The sequence below is a fragment of the Capricornis sumatraensis genome, chromosome 19, assembly GCF_032405125.1.
Source record: "Capricornis sumatraensis isolate serow.1 chromosome 19, serow.2, whole genome shotgun sequence".
Taxonomy (NCBI): domain Eukaryota; kingdom Metazoa; phylum Chordata; class Mammalia; order Artiodactyla; family Bovidae; genus Capricornis; species Capricornis sumatraensis.
Genome location: NC_091087.1, coordinates 41,546,036 through 41,569,474, shown reverse-complemented (window position 1 = coordinate 41,569,474; position 23,439 = coordinate 41,546,036). Strand labels below are relative to the sequence as shown.

Here is a 23,439-nt window from a genome sequence, read left to right as displayed (position 1 = left end):
TCTTATTCCCAGAGTCAGTCACCTCACACCAGCCCCTCACCCACATTCTCTTCACCACATTATCCCCAGATATCACGCTCGAGACTCTCATTGGCCCTTGGCAGGAAGTCCTCATAGCCCCACAGGCAATTCCCACCCAAGGCTCAGCCAAGCAGAGCACTGTAGGCGCCTCATCCGTGATAAGCGGGCCTGCCCCAGGAGCCAGGATTGGCCCACACCTCTCAGGCTGCTCTGTTCTCTCAGCAGAACTCTGCCAAGTTCTTTATCCCTATGCCAGCTGCTCCAGGGGTGCAAAGGCAGTACCCCTCCATCTGCTCTGCCTCATAAGCAACGGGACAACAGGGAGCTGCTATAGGTGGGTGGGTCCCGGCAGAAAAGGCTTCAAGGGTAGCAGTTCTCCATTCATGCTCAGATCTATCTGCTGACCTGGGTCAGAGAGCATCTCTCCAGGAGTGATGACTACCTTAGGGGGTCAGAAGGAAAACGAAAGCACTTTGCAGCGTTCACCCGTTTATTGCCTTCATAGGGTGGGTGAAGAGGGGGAAGAGGTAGGGTGAGACAGGGGTGCCTCAGCTGAGCCGAAGCAGCTGACCCCTGAGTGCCAGCTCCATCTGGTCACAGCTGGCCAGAAAGGTGCAAGCGGTGTGGACTGAGTGAGCAATGGAGGTGCGGGTACCTCCACGGCCCCACCCCCTCGGGCCGTCCTCCCACACCCCGGCTAGCTGGATTGGTGGAAAGGGGAGTGCCCGCCCTCTCCGGTCACGCCTGGGGCGGGTCCTGGTTGAAGGGCCGGAAGACAAGGAAGATGGGCTTGTCCGGAGTCAGGATGAGGTTGAAGATGGTGTTCACATCACCGATCTGTTGCATTTCAACCCTGAAGTTCTCCAGAATCTGAGAAAGAGGGGTAGTGGGCTTAGGGGAGAGGCGGGGCAGGTCTGTCTCCCCCAGCCCAGGCTCATTCACCTGGGAGCAGTTGCGTGTGATGCGAGACGCTCCAAGTGGGTCTACCTCCAGCTCCTACTGAACCCTGTGCAGAGCCTGAAAATACCACTAGCACTCTGTCCCCCTGGTTCAGGCTTTCACTTTGGTTTCTACGAAACCTTTTCCACCCCACCCTCCTCCCATCATAAGTTCTGTGGGAACTTACGGCCAGGGAGCCCCCGTGGATGGTGAGTGGATTTGCCCCAAAAGGAGACCGCAGGAGGCTGTGGGGGAGGGGAGACCAAGTCCTGGGAGACAGATGTCCCCAGGTCAGACTCACGTGGATGAGGAAGAGGGTCATCTCCAGCTCGGCGATCCGCCGGCCCACGCACTGCCGCACTCCCCAGCCGAAGCCCAGGTTCCGGAAGTGGATGAGGTCCTTGTCTTTACCCAGCCACCTGGTTGGGTCAAACTTGTCCGGATTGGAGAATAAGGCAGGGTCTCGGCCCATGGCATAGATGGCCACTTGCACCAGTGTCTGAGGACAAGGTGAGCTGAGGTCTGAGTAGGCCTTACCTCCTCACAACCGGAACAATACCAGCACAGCATAATACCCACTATGTGATCTTGAATAAGGCCCCACCTCTCCCTGAGCCTCGCCCATCCAACGGGCACCACCAAAGACACTAGGCTGGGGACGGGCCAAGGGATTGTCGTGCCCCTTTCCTCAGTCCCAGAGGACCCTCAGAAACCCAGGCAGCCCGTGGAATCTCCCTCCTAACCTAGAAGTCCAGCAAAATCCCAAAACCACCGTCCACTGTGACCATCCCCTCTGCCCTTCATTCACACTTGGACCACTGCTGCCAAGGACCCCACCAGCCAGCCCCAGGAAGAAAGGCAGGACAGAAGCCCTCCTTGCCACTATCTTATGCAATTGCAGTCTGCCTCTGGCCTCCCCTGTCTGATTGACAGAGCCTGCAGCCTTCTTGCCATACCTACCTTGGCAGGAATCAGGTAATCTTGAAGAACCAAGTCACTTTCAGGGTATCTCTGCAGGGTCACGGAGATAGGGTGGAGTCTGCCAGTGGAAAGCATTCAGAAGCTGGTGCCCCAAGGCCTGGACAAAGGCCCGGCCCCCAGCATGGCAGCTCAGCTCCAGCTGCAGCACCCCGGCAGGGGGTGGTGTTCTGGAGGCAGGACCCCTCCTCCCCATTCCCAGCTGTCTTCCCCAGACTCCTCACTTCCTGCTACCCATTTTCTCCACCAGCCCATCCTTGTAACCCTGTGCTCAGGCAGCACCCTATCCCTGCCCAGGGATTTGAGGGAGTAGGGTGGGGCAGGACAGGCATAGGTGGGAGTGGACTTGCCTCAGCGTCTCCTTGATGCTAGCTTTGAGAAGTGGCACCATTTGCAGCATCTTGCTTATGTCGCCCTCAGCCTGGCGTCGGGCATTCAGAACCTCCTCCCGCAGCATCTCCTGCACATTCAGGCTACGTGCCATCTCGTACAAGTGCCACTGCAACGTCATGGAGGTCTGGTGGAGAGTGTGGGGGTGCAGAAAACCCAAAGGGCTGGTTACTCATGGGGCATCTAGTTCATTGCCAAACACTTCCCCTCACCCTTGTCTGGGGATCCGGAAACCACAATCCACATAAAGCAAACCACAATTCAGAAGGCAAGTGTCAGGACTTCCCTGGTGATCTGGTGGCTAAGACTCTGCATTCTCAATGCAGGGGTGGCCCAGCTTCAACCCCTAGTCAGGGAACTAGATCCTGCATGCTGCAACAAAGACCTGGTGCAGCCAAATAAATACTTTTTAAAAAAATTTTTTAAGGCAAATGTCCAAGAAGCTTTTCTTGTGGTCCAAGCAGGAATGTTTGGGGCAGCACTTATCCCTGCCCTCCCTACTCACATCATCAGAGCCCTCTCATCTTCCCAGCCAGTAGAGGGTCATCCCCTAACTAATGCCTTCTTCCAAAGGACTCCAGAGGCCTTAAGAGGCCAAATCCTACTTCTGTAATGGTTGTACTCCTGATGACTGCCATTCCTCTTGAAATGCCTGTTAAATGAGCAGCCCTCTCTCCAGCAGAACTTCCCTCTAAATGTAGCATCTGCCTATAGTAGTATAGCATAAAATGATGCTCAAAAATGCTGAAACCAGAACAACCAGACCTCTTTTATGTCAGAGTTGCAATTAGCATGTGGTCTATACTGAGACTGACCAGCTAATCTCAGAGCTAATGTAGTGAGTGTTAACTTTCACTGGAGGTATGAGTGATCCTCCTCAGGCCCCATAGAACAGATTCTTCAGTGATGGAACTGGAATATGTCCTAGGGCTAGACACACAGTGTTGGCATATTAACTTGCCAAGGATCATATTTTGGTCCAAGAGGTTTGGACATGCTTCTTCTTCCTCTCAGTGGAAGCAATTGTGAAAAAAAAAAAAAAAAAGCCATCTGGTCACTTCCCAGCTTGAAATCCTTGCCTGGATCCCTGGAGTCCCCAGATCAAGTCCAGAGTCTGTGACCAGACCCATGGACCCCCTCCAACAGCTGCTGGTTGCTCCCAGCCCACTGCCACCTCTCTCCAGCATGCTCTAGCCACCTTGAGCTACACGCAGCTCCTGAAGCCCAGAAATCTTCCTCATGCCATTCCCTTTTCCTACAGTTCCCTTCCCCACCCTTGGAAGCAGGTGTGTACCCCTCCCTTAAGGCTCAGATCAAATGCATGTAATTGTCTCACTCCTTCCAAGCCCTGACACAACGTGGGTACTCAAGAGATACTTGTGTAATAAGCAACAGGGCTGAATCACGAGGCATCAGGTACTGACAACACTGAGAAAAGAGGAGAGACCGACATGGCTTTTGGAGAATGAGGAGAGAGACTACTGGCTGTATTCAACTAAGTTAGGGCTTCCCTGGTGGCTCAGATGGTAAAAGAATCTGCCTGCAATGCACGAGACCTGGGTTTGATCCCTAGAGAGGGGAACAGCTACCCACTCCAGTATTATTGCCTGGAGAATTCCATGGACAGAGGAGCCTGGTGAGCGATATTCCATGGGGTGGAATAGAGTCAGACATGACTGAGTGACTTTCACTTTCATTTTTCACCTTCACCTGAATTACTGGTTGTGTGACCTTAATGAAGTTCCTTAACCTCTCTGTGCCCCAGTTTCCTCATCTCAACAAAGGGGAGCAGTAACATACCGCAAAGTGTTGTTTGTGAATGCTAAACGAGTTAAAAGAGTTAATGTGAAAAGCTTAGGCTCCTGCTTGCTGTATAGTGCTTGCTTTATAAATGTTACCCAAGAATAACAGCTGCTCTGGTGCAGGTGAGCTTTTAGCGGGGAATCCCTTTTACATGACTGACAATGAACTATGTTTAAAATATGCTCAAAGTCTCCATCTGCAGCCCAGGAATAGAAACTCCTGCATTAGAGGTTAGAGCACAATGTAAATAGAATACCTAGGAAATGAAGTTATTCACCCAGGGGCTTTGTCACCGGCTTCTCCCCAGTCCTGAAATGCTATCTCCTCTCTCTCCTCCTGGCACAAGAGGGAAGAGACGTTGACTACTCTGTGGAGTGCTCTCCCTGTCCTGCAAGGCCACGCTGGTCTCTCCCCTCTTCTTAGCATTGTCAGCACCCAGTACCTCGTCATCCAGCCCTATAAGGTGAAGAGGTGGTCGTCTGGGCCCATGCTGCCTCCTTGTCCTGGGCTGAATTGTGTCCCTCCCAAATTCATATGTTGAAGTCATAACCCCCAGCACCTCACAGTGTGACTGTATTTGGAGAGAGGGCCTTTAATAAGGTAATTAAGGTAAAACAAGAGCTTCCCTGGTAGCTCAGCAGTATAGAATCCACCTGCCAATGCAGGAGACACGGTTCGATCCCTGAGTCAGGAAGATCCCCTGGAGGAGGAAATGGCAACCCACTCCAGTATTCTTGCCTGGGAAATCCCATGGACAGAGGACCCTGGCAGGCTGCAGTCCATGGGGTTGCAAAAGAGGCGGACACAACTTAGCTACTAAACAAGGTAAAATGAGGTCATATGGGGGGGTCCCTAATCGAATAGGATTGGGGTCCATGTAAGAAGAAAAGAGAATGTTAGTTGCGGCACAGGAACTCTTAGTTGAGGTATGTGGGATCTTGTTTCCCAACCAAGGATCGAATCCAGGCCCCCTACACTGAAAGCAAGGAATCAGAGTTCAAATGCTGCAACTAAAGATCCTGCATGCTGCCACTAAGACCCAGCTCAACCAAATAAATAAATATTTTTTTGAAAAGAAAAAGAAGGAAATAGGGGAAATCATATGAAGATGTAGAAAGAAGACAGCCATCAACAAGCCAGGCAGAGGGGCTTCAGAAGAACGCAACCTTGCTGATACCTTGATCCAGAATTATGAGACACTACACTTTTGTGGTTTAAGTCACCCAGTCTGTACTACTTTATCATGGTACCTCTCACAAACTTATACATGCTTTCTGTCTGAGCCATTTAGGATATCTGAGGTCTACTGTATTCATCTTTATAGTCTTGGGGCCTGAATCATAACTAGCAATCAAGAAACGCTAATGAATTAACCCTCACCATCACATTCACTTGAGGAAGTTTAAGGTTTAGGAAAAGGGAAGGCACATAGGACAGAGAAATTTTGACATTCAAGAACAGAAGCTTCTGGGACTTTCCTGAAGGTCTAATGGTTAAGATTCCACGTTCCCAGTGCAGAGGGTCCAGGTTCAATCCCTGGTCAGGGAACCAGACCCTACAGGCCACAACTAAAGATCCCACGTGCCACAACCAAGTCCTGACACAGCTAAATTAATACAGTAAAATAAATACTAAAAAAAGAAGTTTCTTGGATATTATTCTCCCTGTGGACCTCTGGGAGACACCGTGCATGATGCCTTCAGACACTGGGGGCATCAAGGGGGACTGAGGTCTGGAAGAGGGGGCATGGAAGGCAACAAAAAGATTTGGAGGGCAAGCCCAGGGCAAATTCCACTGGTTGGTTGGCTCCCAGCTGCTCAGAGACCCGCCTGCCTTCCTGATACCAAGTGAGCTGTGTCACCCACCTGAACCTGGTCACGCCCTCTTCATTAGCAAAGGAAAAATGGTGGATCAGCCTCAAGGCACGCTCAGTGGATGACTGGCTTGAGCTCCCTCTCCCAGAAGATTAGCATCTAAGAAGTGGGGTCAGGAGGGGGAGATGGAGCCTTCATGGGCAGGGGTTTCAGACAGTGAGGAAGGCTGTGGGGAAGGGGCGCAGGAAGGGACCGGATGTACCCCTACGGCCACCTCACTGGGTCCTCACCGTGTCCACACCCCCGGCCAGCATCTCCGTAATATTGGCCTTGACATCCTCCAAGAGCATCTTCTCACTTTTCAGGAGGCAGTAGAGGATGCCTGGGTAATTCCTAAATTCTGTTTTCTGTCTCAGATCCTGGTAGAAGATCTCAGTGTATTTTTCAGCTGTGGGGCAGAAAGAAAGAAAACAGAGAGAGGCCAGGAATTTCCCTGGCTGTGCAGGGGTTAAAAATCCATGCTTCTCCTGCAGGGGAGCACAGACTCAATCCCTGGGCAGGGAAATAAGATCCCACATGTTTCCAGGTGGCCAAAAGAAGAAAAGGAAAAAGCAGCAAGGCTCTCGCAGAGAGGCAAGAAGGAGCACAAGGGCTTGAGGGTTCTGGAGCCCTGCACTTCCTTAGCTGCTGTTTCTTTGAGGAGCATGCTCTATAAAGTTCCTCATACCTGTTGTTTTTTTTAAAATTATTAATTATTTAGGGTAAATGCTATCATGCCCATTTTACAGATAAGGAAACAGAAGTCCATCTAAGATAATAACTTGCACAAGGTCACAAGGGTGTCCGGGCAGAGGCAGGATTTAACTCCAGACCTGGCATCATCACCACATCCCAGTCAGCCTTCTCCACCCTGTCACCAAAGCCCTGCTCTGTCACTAAGCACAGCCGTGTCTGAAATGCTGATCTTTAACCCATGTTGGGAATCCCAGGCTCCTTGGAAGAATACGATAGACCTCTTTAATCCTCTTTCTTCAGAAAAATCTGATCATCCCCAGGAGCCAGCTTTCTGCCTACCATATTCAGGGGTTCCTGGTCCTTCCTGATGGCCATCCGTGGGTTTTCTATGCGGCAAGTCGTAACTTGGGACAAAGCGGCAGGCCAAGGTCTGAGGCTCCCAACTGACTTTCTCTCTCCCTCTGTGTCTTTCTCCCCACTCCCCCAACCCTCAACCTTCCAACCCAGGCCTGGATTTCCCATCTCCAGAGGCAGACAGGACTCTCCTGGCTCCCACCTATGACTGCCCAGGGTACAGCCCTCACCTTTATTGAAAATTGTGTCCCATGCGGCTACATGGTCCCTCCAAGTCTTGGTTCTGAACAGACGGTACAGTTCTGGAGGGAGGGTGAGCAGAGGGACACTGGTATGGAACATCTTGTAGACGGCATCAATGAACTTCTGGGCCTCAGTGTTCACTGTGTCCTCCAGCATCCCCAGGCGCTCCCCAAACATGACATTGGTGATGGCTGCAAAGTTGAAGAGTCTCATCCAACCTGACCATCTGACAGCCTCAGCTCCCAGGAAACTATCGCCCCCCCCCCCCAACACATGGAAGCCCTTGCATCCAACCTCAGCCTCCTTCAGTAAAGAAACTGAGAGCTGAGTCCCAAAGGGCTGAGATTGCAGGAATAAGGAAAACTGCCTTTGTGGCAGTCAATCAGGCCCTTCAGAGGGTCATAGGACAGACCCTGAAAAAGGATCCCTGAAGTGGGAGGCAGAGCCTCCAGCACGGCTGAGAAAAGGCTCAGGCTGGGAGGAAACTGCTCTGTCCCCCTTCCACCGGCGCCCCCCAGCAGCCTCTCAGCTTTCCTCCTGGGAAGAGAGACTTCTCGTCTATAACTGATCAGAGTGGCTAAATACTTCCTGGAACAGGTCAGATGGGTGCCTGGGGGGACATTAGTCCCCAGTAACTGGCCATCCAGGGCCTGCTCTAGCTGGTCATAAGAAGTCACAACAACCCTCAAGGGTTTCCTGCCTCTTGGGTCAGGAATTTTATGCCAAACCCTGGGCACTCCAAGCCTCCTGCAGTGACCACATGACTCCATCAAGCCACAGGGCCTTTGCATGTGCTGTTCCTTCTGCCTGCACTGTCCAACCTCTTTATTCCGTCTGGAAAATTCCTACACATCCTCCAATACCCTGTTTCAATTACCCACCCAACCCTCCCCTCTCCTCCCAGACTTTGAAGGGAAGCTCTGTCCCGAGAGAGAGATTTGCTGAATGAAAGGCCCAGTCAAACCCTAGCTTTTGGAGGAAACTGGTGACAGGGACCCACATTTTAGAAATTCTTGCCCCCGTATCATGAATCAGATGAGAGCGTGCAGCTCTCCCCCGGGTAGCTGATGACAGAGAATGTGTTCAGCAGCTCCTCCCAGAAACCAATCCTGACACTTCTTCAGAGTCTACGCTGGGTCTCAAGGTGAGATGCTGGGTTCTCCCATCCCCAGGACTGTGGCCAGGTAGGTTCCAGTTCCTTACACTCAAAGGCAAAGTGAAACAGGTCTTCCTTGATGTCCCCTACAAACTTTCCGGAGCCCTGTTGCTTGATGCGCTTGTGCAGGAGGCTGACGAAGTCCTGAGACACTGGATTCAGCAGTGGGATGAAGTTCTTTATTGCCTCTGGAGCCATCACCTCCGTGTTCAGGACCACCCGGTCTTTCTTCCAGGCTCCTGACTTCCTGGAAAAACATGGGCCCTCGGGCCCTCATGGTCACAAACCCCAGGCCTAGCAAACACAGAAGGGGCTGACTAGGCTTTCCCAGGAGGCTGAGCCACAGCTTAAAGTCCAGCGCTCACATCCACAGCCCTCCCTGCCCTACCCTCCTCCCAGCTTCTGCCTGGCCTAGGCGGGACAGAGGGGAGGGAATAGGGAGGCTTGTGTGACAGACAAAAAAAACAAAAAAGCTGAAGATCAAACCCCCAACTGTGCTCGACTCCCTCTGCTGCTGCTGCTGCTTTAAACAAGATGGAAATCCTATTCTTAGAGCCTTTAAGTAACTGTCAAGCCCTCTAGTCTTGGCCTCTGCTACAGATCTGCCCTCCCCACCACTTCTGCTTCCTCCTGGTCAGTCTCACCTCCTACCATTCAAGGCTCCCTCTACATCACCTTTTTTGGCCCCTGCACAGCTGACCAACCTCTGTACCCCCAACACGTCTCATTGCTTTCATTGGTGGGGAATCTCAGGTGCCCAGAATTGGGTTAATACCCATTCCTATTCACAGCTTACAGCCCTTTCTTGAAAATAGATCCGTGCAAAGCCCTCTTTGTTATTTGGGGGCTTTTTATGTTTACAAGAATGTTATTATAAATTCACAATCCAACATGAATACTAGAAGCTTGATGATAACTTTCAGATGCCAACCCGGTCCTCCCACATCCTGCCTCCCTTCCTCCCAATCTCTTCTTTGCTTTTGTAAATAGTTTTATCTGATCAACATATATTTCCAAAACGTGCTTTTAAAAAAATGCATGCTTGTTTTCAATTTCTTATAAAAGCTGTCATGACTTGCTTTTTTCACTCAATTTATATCTCTAAGTATCATCTGTATTGTTGTGAGACACTGAGTCTGTTCTTGTTGACTGGGGCCTGCCACCATCACTCGTTTCATGCTCCTGTTAGGCATTTAGGTGACTTCCCGGTTTTTGCTATTATGAACAACTGCGTTGCAAACATCTTAGTACATATCCGTCTCGGTGGGTGGGGTGGGGGTATTCTTTGGAGTATATTCCTGAGAGCAGAATGACTGCATTTTAAGTATGGGTTTATAATGGCTGCATTATAAACATTCAAGTGCAGGAAGTAATGTCCAACCATTTTCCAAAGTGGTGACATCGGTTTTCAGTCCCACTAGCAAGCTAGGAGCACTCTAGTTGCTCCATATCCTCATCAACATTTGTTATGGTCACATTTTCTTGTTTTGATGAGCAATTTGGTGGAAAATGGTATCTACTGCATTTAGATGCACTGATTTGTTCATGCTTCTTACTGCTTCTTTAGACTATAAGGGACTCTCCTAGGGGCAGGGTCCTGCCCTACTTGTCACTTAGAGTCTGGCACCAGGACTGGCACATATGAGGCACTCAATAAAATGGGTCTTACTGGATGAACCAGTGAATGAGAACTTTTCAAGGTCTTTAATTACTCAGTAAGATCTTCTTCCTGACCATGTTCCTGAAGATTGGCAGGGCAGTTCATCCTCCCCATCATCTGTTTGATGGAGGCAGGAAGATGACAGGGATTTGTCTAGAGGCCCAGCTGTTAACAGAAAGGGCAGGACAAGCACGGCCCAGCACCTCACCCCCAGCCTTTGCCCTTGCCCCAGCCACTGAGCATCTCCCTCCAACCCCTGGGAGAGGGCCCAGGACTCACTTAAACAGGACTCCGATGGGTTTCTGATAATACTGGTGATAGGCCAGCCAGGGCGGGATGTCATATCTCTGTGGGTAGGATCCCTCGAACTTAAAGAGATGGGCCACGTCTTCAGGCTGAATGATATAAACTGACTCCAAATTGCCGAGCTTCTCCCTGGAGGGGCAGAAGAGGGGCGCTGTGAAGTCAGGATCTGCGGAGAGTCCCGCAGACCCTGAGCAATCAGGGCACAGGACTCAGCTCCTCTGTAACCACCCTGCGGCCGACAGCACGGCGTGGACGGGCCTGGGAGTGGATCCTGGCCCCTAGTGTCCTTGCTGTATGACCTGAGTCTCCTCCTCCGAGTCTCAGTTTCTTCAGTGGGAATAAATACAGTACCTGCCCGACAGGATTGCTGAGGAACAGGATGATATGAAATCTATGAGTGTGACTGCTGTTGCGTGTGTCTGTGCTCAGTCTGATTCTTTGTGACCTTATGGACTGTAACCCACCAGGCTCCTCTGTCCATGGAATTCTCCAGGGAAGAATACTGGAGTGGGTTGCCAAGCCCTCCTCCAAGGGGTCTTCCTGCCCAGGGACTGAACCCTCATCCCTCGTGTCTCCTGCATTGGCAGGTGGATTCTTTACTACTGTGCCACCTGGGAAGACATTCTCTAAGTAACAGCTTTGTGCTCATCTTATCATCACAGTGGCTTCACACATCCTCAGGACCAAGCCCACCCCTACCCAGGGCCTCCCCTGGATCATCAGGCCGTCCAGTGTTCATTCTTCCTGTGTGTCTACACTCTTAGCACCCTCCGCCCTCTCACCTATGCAGAGCTCAGAAACATGGCACTTCCATGGCAGCTGGGAGTAACCCTGGATTAGAGTGACTCCACGTAGCTTGCTAGCAGGTCACACACCAGGCCAGGCAGTCCCTTCTAAGTTCTAGGATTGACGTTCTGGGACTGGTCACCCTCCCCCAGGAATTAGATGCCCAACAAAGTACTCTGTCACTATTAAAATAAAACAGAGCTAAATCATCAAGCCCCAGGTATAAATATACCTGAAGACACTTTGCATAGTATTAATGTACAACTGTCATGAAACAACAGAAAATTCTGCTTCTCACTTGTATCTGCCTTTTGCATAAGAAAGTTAATTCAAGATACACTTCAAGGTAAAATATAAAAGCATACAAGTATAAGCCAAATTCTTATTCTCTCCCTCTCTCTACCCTCCTTCCCCTCTCTTCCTTCCTCTCCCTTGAGAATGGAGAGAGAGGGAAAGGGGAGAAGGCAAGGCTGGGGAGTGGGAGAGAGCATGGCTTTAGCCACTAACCCACAGAGCCCAGGCCTATCTCCCCCAAGTCTGCTTGGCCGACCATGGCCTCCCAGAAAATCCCCTCAGTTTTTTTTTCCAGCTGCCACACATCCTCAAACCACTGACTCCATTAAAAACAGCTAAGCAGAGTCCTTGAAATGCTATTGTTATTATCAATTCTACCTCTGGGAATCTGGCCCAAGGCAGCTATCTGACATCAGTAATGCCTGATGGATGAAAATGTTCATAGAGAAAAAAAATGGATAAGGATGTCTAATAGTTAAAAAAAAAAAATAGAGTGGTCTAAATATCCACTTTAAAAAGCTAGCTGAAAAAAATATGCCTTATCCATACTATGGGCTAATATGCTGCCTTTTAAAATTATATTGAAGAGAGAAAAGAGAAAAGAAGTCCTTGGTACATTGTTATAGGACAACACAAAATAGCATATAAATACATTCACATTCTGAATGGTACATAAATATTATCAAAACTGAGATTGTATTTGATATCAATTTTTCTAAACTACTGAATAAAGAACAGGAATAGACTTGTATTAAGGGAAAGTCCATGAAACTTGTAAATTCCTCATGTTCATTTAGAAGTTTGTTATTTCCAGGCTATAGTTAGAATACTGACACCCTGAATAATATAATAATATGTATTATCATGTCCAACTCTTTTCGACCCCATGGACTCTAGCCCGCCAGGCTTCTCTGTCCATGGGATTTCCAGGCAAGAATACTGGAGTGGGTTGCCATGTCCTCCTCCAGGGGATTTTCCTGACCCAGGGATCAAACCCGCATCTCTTGCATCTCTGGCATTGGCAGGTGGATTCTTTACCACTAATGCCCCCTGGAAAGCCTGACACCCTAAACTGGAAGCTAAACAATCAGGGTTCCAGCCCTGGCTTTGCCCTGATGAACTGTGTGACCTTGGCAAGACCCTTCTCTCTGGGTCTCAGTTTTCCCATCTGTGAATTGGGAATAATGCCAAATTTAAGGACAGGTTGCAATACTCAAATGAAAGTGACTTGGAAAATAAGGGCTTTATAAAATAAAGAGTTCCTACAAGGGGCTAGGAACAGGAAGGAGGAGGAGGGGAGGAAGTAGGGAATAATGAAAAAATCCATGGAGTAAGACTGGGGAGAGAGGCTTAGAAGGGAGAGAAAGAGACAGACAAAGAAGAGAGACTAAGAAGCAAACTTCTCCAAACCTAACATTCAGCCTGGGAATAAGGGGGTGCCCTGTCTCCAACCAGTTCTAAAAAAGCGCTTATAACTGTAAAAGGGGGAATTCCCTGTCAGTCCAGTGGTTACGGCTCAGTGCTCCCACTGCAGGGGACACAGGCTCGATCCCTGAAGAGAACTAAGATCCCACAGGCCACGCAGTGCATCCCCCCCACCAAAAAATAAATAAATAAATAAAGTAAAAGTAAAGCGTCATCCTTCCTCGTATCCCCTCCCTGCCCTCAACCATCACCTTTGCCACCTCTAATCCCCCTCACCTATGCTCTCAGAAAGGAACCCAAATGTCTCTTGAAGCCCACCTACCTTAGAAACTGCTAAACCAGAACAAGTGAGGCCTCCCTCCCAAGGGCAGCCCCCAGACCTCACCCCCACCCCTGGGCAAGAAGGTGGGGTACAGCGAGGCCAAAAGACCAAAGGCCCTCCCTCCTGGCTGGATGCAAGGCAGATGTTTGGGGAAGAGGGACAGCAGCCAGGCCTAATGGAAGGGACCAATCAGCCACTCAGAGCCCCACAGGCCCAGGGGTGACAAGACCAGCACCCTAGCAGGACAGGCTTCTAGCTGAGTGGTCAGGGCTAGAGTCCTAACCTCTCTGAACTTCCTTCTCCTCTGAAAATGGGGATGACAACCACACCTTGCAAAGTGTCCTGCAGATAATGGAGGTACCGGGGCTTATTCTCTTGGCCTCCCCACCTCCCCAAAGTTTCTAAGGGTGTAGAGCCCAGGGACTGTTGAGGCCTCAGGGCTGGAAAGTGAACCCACTGTCTGGGAAGCATTAACTCTACTCCTGCCACCCCAGGCAGGAAGAAATAAAGTCAGAGGTGAACCAGAGCCTGGAAGGGGAAGGCAGACCTTTCAGGGAGGGGGCCACCACCGGCTTCCCTATCCCGCTAGCCCCCATCCTCTGCCAGGCTTACCTGTAAATGGGGCCATACTTCTGGAAGTTCTCGATGTGGTGAAAGTGGATTCGCTGTGAGCTCTTCTTCCTCCAGAAATGGTACAGGTTAATCCAGCCATTGTCACCAGGGGAGGGGATCTCACTGTAGGGGCGAGGGGTCCTCGTGGAGATGCCAGCTCCCTCTCCAGTGCCCACCCTGTGGTGGCCCCAGCCCTCCCTGCCCATGTTCAGGAGGGGTGGGCAGGCTTTGACCAGGGCTGAGCGGAGGGGAAGCCCCCTGGCCAGCATGCTGCCCCTACAGCTGCCGCTGTCCCTGCCTGTACTGCAGCATGTGACTCTGGCCCTGGGGCCCTGGGACCCAGCTTATAATCACCAGCTCAAGGCTAAGTGAGAAGCCGACAGGGCGGTCAGTTTCCTCCAGCTGACTCCAGCCCACACAGCGCCTCCCAGACTCGGTACTGTAAAGGAAAGAATGTAGCCCATCATTCCAGTTCTACAAACATCAAGCATCAGCCACAGTGGTCACCTACCTGAGGGAACTCCCTCCCTCAGTGCACCCTGAGGAGACTTCAGGATGAAGAAAAACAGAAAGCATTTGCATTGTACTGGTCCCTAGGTAAGATGTTTATCTAAGGGAAAATTTCCATGACCCCAGATTCTTGCACACATAACTTCTCTGGTGGCTGTCAGTAAAAAATCCACCTGCAATGCAGGAGACGAGGGTTCAGTCCTTGGGTTAGGAAGATCCCAGGGAGAAGGAAATGGCAACCCACTCTAGTATTCTTGCCTAGAAAATCCCATGGACAGCGGAGCTTGGTGGGCTTCAGTCTATGGGGTCTCAAAAGAGTGAGACAGGACTTAGTGACTAAACAACAACATATATAGAAAAACACTAAAATCATTCACTTGAGGTGTCTGTTGTTTGGGATTAGCAGTAATCTTTTTATAACTACATATTCATCCCCCTTCTCCTGGCAAAAAAAAAAAAAGATTGATATAAACCCTATCTTTTCCCTTACTTCTTTGGAACAGATCATTGGAGCTGGCTGAGAGCAGTCTCCTAGGCCAAAGTCCTGTAGGGGAGCAAAATCTGCAACCCAAAATATCTCCTTAGAATGCAGATTACCTAAAAATGAAAACAATCAAAGCCCAAAAGACTCAGGAAAAATTGACCTTCCCTCTAACTGCCTGAAGAATTTAAACAGAGGGCCTGTTTCAGGAATCACCAGGGACATCTGCAGAGAATATGGGCTTAGAGATGGAGATGAGACCCCTCTGTATCCCATTATCTCTGCATGGGCCAGCAAACATCTATTTACCAAACATTTGCTATTCCATCTCCATGCCTCTTCAAACCCCATAAGCCCCTACCTCCAACATCTTCTTTTACGGGAAAAACACAAGATACTGGCCCCAGATAGCTGAGATACAAATGAAAAAAATTATTTCAGTGAGCCCAGACTCTTATAGTTGTTGTTGTTTAGCCGCTCAGTTGTGTCTAGCTCTGCAAGCCCTTTGATTGCAGCATGCCAGGCTTCCCTGTCCTTTACCATCTCCCAGAGCTTGCTCAAACTCATGTCCGTTGAGTCGGTGATGCCATCCAACCATCTCATCCTCTGTCATCCCCTTCTCCTCCTGCCTTCAACCTTTCCCAGCACCAGGGTCTTTTCTGATGAGTCAGTTTTTCGTATCAGGTGGCCAAAATATTGGAGCTTCAGCTTCAGCATCAGTCTTTCCAATGAATAGTCAGGGTTGATTTCCTTTAGAATTGACTTGTTTGATTTCCTTGCAGTCCAAGGGACTCTCTCCAACATCACAGTTCAAAAGCATGAGTTCTTCAGCACTCAGCCTTCTTATTGTCCAACTCTCACATCCATACATGACTACTGGAAAAACCATAGCATTGACTACATGGACCTTTGTCGGCAATGTCTCTGGTTTTAATAGGCTATCTCGGTTTGTCATAGCTTTTCTTCCAAGGAGCAAGTGTCTTTTATTTTCATGGCTGTAGTCACCTTCCTCAGTGATTTTGGAGCCCAAGAAAATAAAGTTATTCACTGTTTCCATGATTTCCGCATTTATTTACCATGAAGTGATGGGACTGGATGCCATGATCTTCATCTTTTGAATGCTGAGTTTTAAGCCAGCTTTTCACTTTCCTCTTTCACCTTCATCAAGGGGCTCTTTAGTTCCTCTTCACTTTCTGCCATGAGGATGATGTCATTTGCACATATGAAGTTATTGACATTTCTCCTGGCAATCTTGGTTCCGGGAATCAAGTTTGTGCTTCATTCAGCCCAGCATTTCACATGATGTACTCTGCATATAAGTTAAATAAGCAGGGTGACTATATACAGCCTTGACATACTCCTTTCCCAATTTTGAACCAGTCCGTTGTTCCAGGTACGGTTATAACTGTTGCTTCTTGCATACAGGTTTCTCAGGAGGCAGATAAGATGGCTTGATATTCCCATCTCTTTAAGAATTTTCCACAGTTTGTTATGATTCACACAGTCGAAAGCTTTAGCATAGTCAGTGAAGCAGAAGTAGACTCTAACTTTCCCATGTATAGAAAAGTGCTAAATTCATTAACTTAGGATATCTGGTTTCCTTTAATTACATCATTTTGATGTTCAGACTACATGCCCTTTGTTACAAAACTTCTATATAACCTGGCTCCTCGCCTCACCTCCTCAGAGAAGTTCTCTCAGGGTCACTTGAGATGCTGTCTCCCAGGCTTAAAGTCCTAAAAATTCCCACCAAATAAAAACATATCTCTCAACTTTTAGGTTATGACTATTTTTTAATTAGACAGTATTTAAGGTGAAAGTTTCAAGTATTTCAGCGTGTTCGTTTTTCTGGATCTCTCCCATTTATGTGTGTTGTTAAACTTCGTTTTATTTTCTTCTGATGAGACATCAGTCTCATGTCAATTTCATTCTTAGACCAGCAAGAGGAACCTAGAAGGGCAGGGGAAAATTTCTTCCTCCCCAAGAGCTGACAACAAGGGTGGGATGCAGCTTTACTGGCTGGACACTACTCACTTCAAAGCTGCTACAGTTAAGAGACCCTAGGATGACTGACAAAATTTAAGAATTCTTACTATGCCTGTCTCCTGAATCTCTATCTTCTAGATCTATTGGAAACAAGAGTGGTAAGTTTTTCTCTTTCCTAAAATAGATTATCTGGAGAAAACAGATATAGGGCTAACTGGATTTGGTGACTCTTGGCTTGAAATTTGGCAGAGTACTCTCGATTTGTTGATTCTTTTCCTCTCAGAAGTTGTCACTGTTTTCCTTGTCTGTTTTTTGTGTCCTTTGTCCTAAGGAAGAAAATCACTCATCTGATTAGGTTTTCCTTTTGTCTTGTTCTGTGTCTTGAGAGCTTGGCTTGTAAACCAGTGAGAATACTCTCTATTTTCTCTACCATCTCTGGCAGGTGCACTTTTGCTTTTGTTGTTCAGACACTAAGTCTAATCTGTCTCTTTGTGGTCCCATGGGTTACAGCATGCCAGGCTCCTCTGTCCTCTACTCTCTCCTGGAGTTTGCTCAAATTCATGACTATTGAGTTGGTGACGCTATCCAACCATCTCATCCTCTATCTCCCCCTTCTCTTCCTGCCTTCAATCTTTCCCAGCATCAGAGTCTTTCCCAATGAGTGGACACATCCCATCAGGTGGCCAATGTTTGGAGCTTCAGCTTCAGCATCAGTCCTTCCAATGAATATTCAGGATTTATTTCCTCTAGGATTGACTGGTTTGATCTCCTTGCAGTTCGAGGAGCTCTCAAGAGTCCTCTCTAGCAACTCATTTTGAAAACGTCAATTCTTTGGTGCTCAGCCTTCCTTATGGTCCAGCTCTCACAAGGTGCACCTACCAGTGTGCACTTGGGAGCCAGCTGAATAGACTGGGATTCTTAGCAATCTCTTGGTCCAGCTGTGCCATTTCTCAGGGGACTTTGTCATATGGAGTCTCAGTCCATACGGGCCTGTGTTATCTCAACCCTCATTGCTTTATTAGTGAGGTAACAAAAGTCTTTAATTTCTCAGACTATATTTGAGACTGAACTTTCTGGATCTTGTGAAGACTGAATTCTCTACACTCCCTTGTGGGGATGTCTCTTGCATTTTGTTGGTTTGAGTCACTAATAAGATCCTTGTCAATGGCCAGATGATGGATCCTTTAAATTGGAAAAGCTTCTAAAGTGATAAAATATTTTACAGAGCTCATCATAAGTACCTGTTTTATTGGTACCTATTAAAAAGAATAAATTAAGAGGGTAGATACAAAGAAATATAGCAACTAACTTTAAGAAATCCTTGATGAGAAAAAAAGGAAAACAAAACCAAAAAGAGTTTGGAAAGCCTTAAGGAGTTTGGTGTCTCAGTTTTCCCTCATGGGGAACAAGGTGGAAATTTTAAGGGGTTATTTAAAAATAAGATAAATAAAACAAATATTGTAAGTGGTAGAATAAAGAGAAATCAAAAGGGAAAAGTTACTGGACCCCTCAGGCAGAATGAAAATCTTTAGATATTTATTAACTAATCGGGTAAATAAAACAGACATTGATGGGATTAAAACAAAGGTGTTAGGTTTACCTAACACTGGGTGGGTCAATGAGATCCCCCCTCCACTGGTCTCCCCAAACATTCAGTTCAGTTCAGTCACTCAGTCGTATTCAACTCTTTGCAACCCCACGGACTACAGCATGCCAGGCCTTCCTGTCCATCACCAACTCCTGGAGTTTACCCAAACTCATGTCCATTGAATCGGTGATGCCATCCAACCATCTTATCCTCTGTTGTCCCCTTCTCCTCCTGCCTTCAATCTTTCCCAGCATCAGGGTCTTTTCAAATAAGTCAGTTCTTCACATTAGGTGGCCAAAGTATTGGAGTTTCAGCTTCAACATCAGTCCTTCCAATGAACACTCAGGACTGGTCTCCTTTAAGATGCTCTGGATGGATCTTCTTGCAGTCCAAGGGACTCTCAAGAGTCTTCTCCAACACCACAGTTCAAAAGCATCAATTCTTCAGCACTCAGCTTTCTTTATAGTCCAGCTCTCACATCCATACATGACTACTGGAAAAACCATAGCCTTGACTAGACGGACCTTTGTTGGCAAAGTAATGTCTCTGCTTTTTACTTTTATTATTATTATTTTTTTTACTTTACAATATTGTATTGGTTTTGCCATACATCAACATGAATCCGCCACGGGTGTACACGTGTTCCCCATCCTGTACCCACCTCCCACCTCCCTCCCCATACCATCCCTCTGGGTCATCCCAGTGCACGAGCCCTGAGCATCCTGTACCATGTATCGAACCTGGACTGGCGATTCGTTTCACATATGATATTATACATGTTTCAATGCCATTCTCCCAAATCATCCCACCCTCTCCCTCTCCCACAGAGTCCAAAAGACTGTTCTATACATCTGCATCTCTTTTGCTGTCTCACATACAGGGTTATCATTACCATCTTTCTAAATTCCATATATATGCATTAGTATACTGTATTGGTGTTTTTCTTTCTGGCTTACTTCACTCTGTATAATCGGCTCCAGTTTCATTCACCTCATTAGAACTGATTCAAATGTATTCTTTTTAATGGCTGAGTAATACTCCATTGTGTATATGTACCACAGCTTTCTTATCCATTCATCTGCCAATGGACATCTAGGTTGTTTCCATGTCCTGGCTATTATAAACAGTGCTGTGATGAACACTGGGTTACACGTGTCTCTTTCAATTCTGGTTTCCTCGGTGTGTATGCCCAGCAGTGGGATTGCTGGGTCGTATGGCAGTTCTATTTCCAGTTTTTTAAGGAATCTCCACACTGTTCTCCATAGTGGCTGTAGTAGTTTGCATTCCTACCAACAATGTAAGAGGTTTCCCTTTTCTCCACACCTTCTTCAGCATTTATTGCTTGTAGATTTTTGGATAGCAGCCATTCTGACTGGCGTGAAATCGTACCTTATTGTGGTTTTGATTTGCATTTCTCTGATAATGAGTGATGTTGAGCATCTTTTCCTGTGTTTGTTAGCCATCTGTATGTCTTCTTTGGAGAAATGTCTGTTTAGTTCTTTGGCCCATTTTTTGACTGGGTCGTTTATTTTTCTGGAATTGAGCTGCAGGAGTTGCTTGTATATTTTTGAGATTAATTCTTTGTCAGTTGCTTCATTTGCTATTATTTTCTCCCATTCTGAAAGCTGTCTTTTCACCTTGCTTATAATTTCCTTTGTTGTGCAGAAGCTTTTCATTTTAATTAGTTCCCATTTGTTTATTTTTGCTTTTATTGCCAATATTCTGGGAGGTGGATCATAGAGGATCCTGCTGTGATTTATGTGAGTGTTTTTCCTATGTTTTCCTCTAGGGATTTTATAGTTTCTTGTCTTACGTTTAAATCTTTAATCCATTTTGAGTTTATTTTTGTGTGCGGTGTTAGAAAGTGTTCTAGTTTCATTCTTTTACAAGTGGTTGATCAGTTTTCCCAGCACCACTTGTTAAAGAGATAGTCTTTACTCCATTGTATATTCTTGCCTCTTTTGTCAAAGATAAGGTGTCCATAGTTAAGGTGCGTGGATTTATCTCTGGGCCTTCTATTTTGTTCCATTGATCTATATTTCTGTCTTTGTGCCAGTACCATACTGTCTTGATGACTGTGGCTTTGTAATAGAGCCTGAAGTCAGGCAGGTTGATTCCTCCAGTTCCATTCTTCTTTCAAGATTGCTTTGGCTATTCGAGGTTTTTTGTATTTCCATACAAATTGTGAAATTATTTGTTCTAGCTCTGTGAAAAATACCGTTGGTAGCTTGAAAGGGATTGCATTGATACTATAGATTGCTTTGGGTAGTGTACTCGTTTTCACTATATAGATTCTTCCGATCTATGAACACAGGATATTTCTCCATCTATTAGTGTCCTCTCTGATTTCTTTCACCAGTGTTTTATTGTTTTCTATATATAGGTCTTTAGTTTCTTTAGGTAGATATATTCTTAAGTATTTTATGCTTTTCGTTGCAATGGTGAATGAAATTGTTTCCTTAATTTCTCTTTCTATTTTCTCATTACTAGTGTGCAGGAATGCAAGGGATTTCTGTGTGTTGATTTTATATCCTGCAACTTTACTATATTCATTGATTAGCTCTAGTAATTTTCTAGTGGAGTCTTTATGGTTTTCTATGTAGAGGATCATGTCATCTGCAAACAGTGAGAGTTTTACTCCTTCTTTTCCAATTTGGATTCCTTTTATTTCTTTTTCTGCTCTGATTGCTGTGGCCCAAACTTCCAAAACTGTGTTGAATAGTAGCGGTGAAAGTGGGCACCCTTGTCTTGTTCCTGACTTTAGGGGAAATGCTTTCAATTTTTCACCATTGAGGATAATGTTTGCTGTGGGTTTGTCATATATAGCTTTTATTATGTTGAGGTATGGTCCTTCTATTCCTGCTTTCTGGAGAGTTTTTATCATAAATAGATGTTGAATTTTGTTAAAGGCTTTCTCTGCATCTATTGAGATAATCATATGGCTTTTATTTTTCAATTTGTTAATATGGTGTATTACATTGATTGATTTGCGGATATTGAAGAATCCTTACATCCCTGGAATGAAGCCCACTTGGTCATGATGTATGATCTTTTTAATGTGTTGTTGGATTCTGATTGCTAGAATTTTCTTAAGAATTTTTGCATCTATGTTCATCAGTGATATTGGCCTGTAGTTTTCTTTTTTTGTGACATCTTTGTCAGGTTTTGGTATTAGGGTGATGGTGGCCTCATAGAATGAGTTTGGAAGTTTACCTTCCTCTGCAATTTTCTGGAAGAGTTTGAGTAGGATAGCTGTTAGCTCTTCTCTAAATTTTTGGTAGAATTCAGCTGTGAAGCCGTCTGGACCTGGGCTTTTGTTTGCTGGAAGATTTCTGATTACAGTTTCAATTTCCATGCTTGTGATGGGTCTGTTAAGATTTTCTATTTCTTCCTGGTTCAGTTTTGGAAAGTTGTACTTTTCTAAGAATTTGGCCATTTCTTCCACATTGTCCATTTTATTGGCATATAACTGCTGATAGTAGTCTCTTCTGATCCTTTGTATTTCTGTGTTGTTTGTTGTGATCTCTCCATTTTCATTTCTAATTTTATTGATTTGATTTTTCTCCCTTTGTTTCTTGATGAGTCTGGATAATGGTTTGTCAATTTTATTTATCCTTTCAAAGAACCAGCTTTTGGCTTTGTTGATTTTTGCTATGGTCTCTTTTGTTTCTTTTGCATTTATTTCTGCCCTAATTTTTAAGATTTCTTTCCTTCTACTAACCCTGGGGTTCTCCATTTCTTCCTTTTCTAGTTGCTTTAGGTGTAGAGTTAGGTTATTTATTTGACTTTTTTCTTGTTTCTTGAGGTATGCCTATATTGGTATGAACCTTCCCCTTAGCACTGCTTTTACAGTGTCCCACAGGTTTTGGATTGTTGTGTTTTCATTTTCATTCATTTCTATGCATATTTGGATTCCTTTTTTGATTTCTTCTGTGATTTGTTGGTTATTCAGAAGCGTGTTGTTCAGCTTCCATATGTTGGAATTTTTAATAGTTTTTCTCCTGTAATTGAGATCTAATCTTAATTGCATTGTGGTCAGAAAAGATGCTTGGGATGATTTCAACTTTTTTAAATTTACCAAGGCTAGATTTATGGCCCAGGATGTGATCTATCCTGGAGAAAGTTCTGTGTGCGCTTGAGAAAAAGGTGAAATTCATTGTTTTTGGGTGAAATGTCCTATAGATATCAATTAGGTCTAACTAGTCTATTGTATCATTTAAAGTTTGTGTTTCTTTGTTAATTTTCTGTTTAGTTGATCTATCCATAGGTGTGAGTGGGGCATTAAAGTCTCCCACTATTACTGTGTTATTGTTAATTTCCCCTTTCATACTTGTTAGCATTTGTCTTACATATTGTGGTGCTCCTATACTGGGTGCATATATATTTATAATTGTTATATCTTCTTCTTGGATTGATCCTTTGATCATTATGTAGTGGCCTTCTTTGTCTCTTTTCACAGCCTTTGTTTTAAAGTCGATTTTATCTGATATGAGTATTGCTACTCCTGCTTTCTTTTGGTCTTTATTTGCGTGGAATATCTTTTTCCAGCCCTTCACTTTCAGTCTGTATGTGTCCCTTGTTTTGAGGTGGCTCTCTTGTAGACAACATATATAGGGGTCTTGTTTTTATATCCATTCAGCCAGTCTTTGTCTTTTGGTTGGGGCATTCAACCCATTTATGTTTAAGGTAATTATGATCCCGTTGCCATTTACTTTATTGTTTTGGGTTTGAGTTTAAACACCCGTTTTGTGTTTCCTGTCTAGAGAAGATCCTTTAGCATTTGTTGGAGAGCTGGTTTGGTGGTGCTAAATTCTCTCAGCTTTTGCTTGTCTGTAAAGCTTTGATTTCTCCTTCATATTTGAATGAGATCCTTGCTGGGTACAGTAATCTGGGCTGTAGGTTATTTTCTTTCATCACTTTAAGCATGTCTTGCCATTCCCTCCTGGCCTGAAGAGTTTCTATTGAAAGATCAGCTGTTATCCTTATGGGAATCCCCTTGTGTGTTATTTGTTATTTTTCCCTTGCTGCTTTTATTA

The 23,439-nt window shown here is 46.1% G+C and overlaps 1 protein-coding gene across 1 annotated transcript; it reads right to left on the bottom strand.

Annotated features, from left to right (window-relative positions):
- Nucleotides 1–759: 759 nt before the first annotated feature.
- On the bottom strand, nucleotides 760–14,107 carry CYP11A1 (cytochrome P450 family 11 subfamily A member 1). The gene is made up of 9 exons (XM_068991496.1): nucleotides 13,839–14,107; nucleotides 10,373–10,528; nucleotides 8,481–8,680; nucleotides 7,265–7,468; nucleotides 6,236–6,393; nucleotides 2,289–2,455; nucleotides 1,921–1,999; nucleotides 1,262–1,459; nucleotides 760–891 (listed from the first exon to the last, which is right to left on the bottom strand). Exons 1-9 carry the CDS (start codon nucleotides 14,105–14,107, stop codon nucleotides 760–762), a joined length of 1,563 nt encoding a protein of 520 aa, XP_068847597.1.
- Nucleotides 14,108–23,439: the final 9,332 nt, after the last annotated feature.

What these genes read in the sequence shown, in the direction of transcription:
- CYP11A1 (XM_068991496.1), bottom strand. Translation starts at nt 14,107, where the DNA reads ATGCTGGCCAGGGGGCTTCCCCTCCGCTCAGCCCTGGTCAAAGCCTGC. An exon ending in AAGTATGGCCCCATTTACAG is followed by an intron (nt 10,529 to 13,838) that starts GTAAGCCTGGCA and finishes CTGCCCCTCCAG; the next exon opens with GGAGAAGCTCGGCAATTTGG. An exon ending in ATTACCTGATTCCTGCCAAG is followed by an intron (nt 1,460 to 1,920) that starts GTAGGTATGGCA and finishes CCTTGTCCTCAG; the next exon opens with ACACTGGTGCAAGTGGCCAT.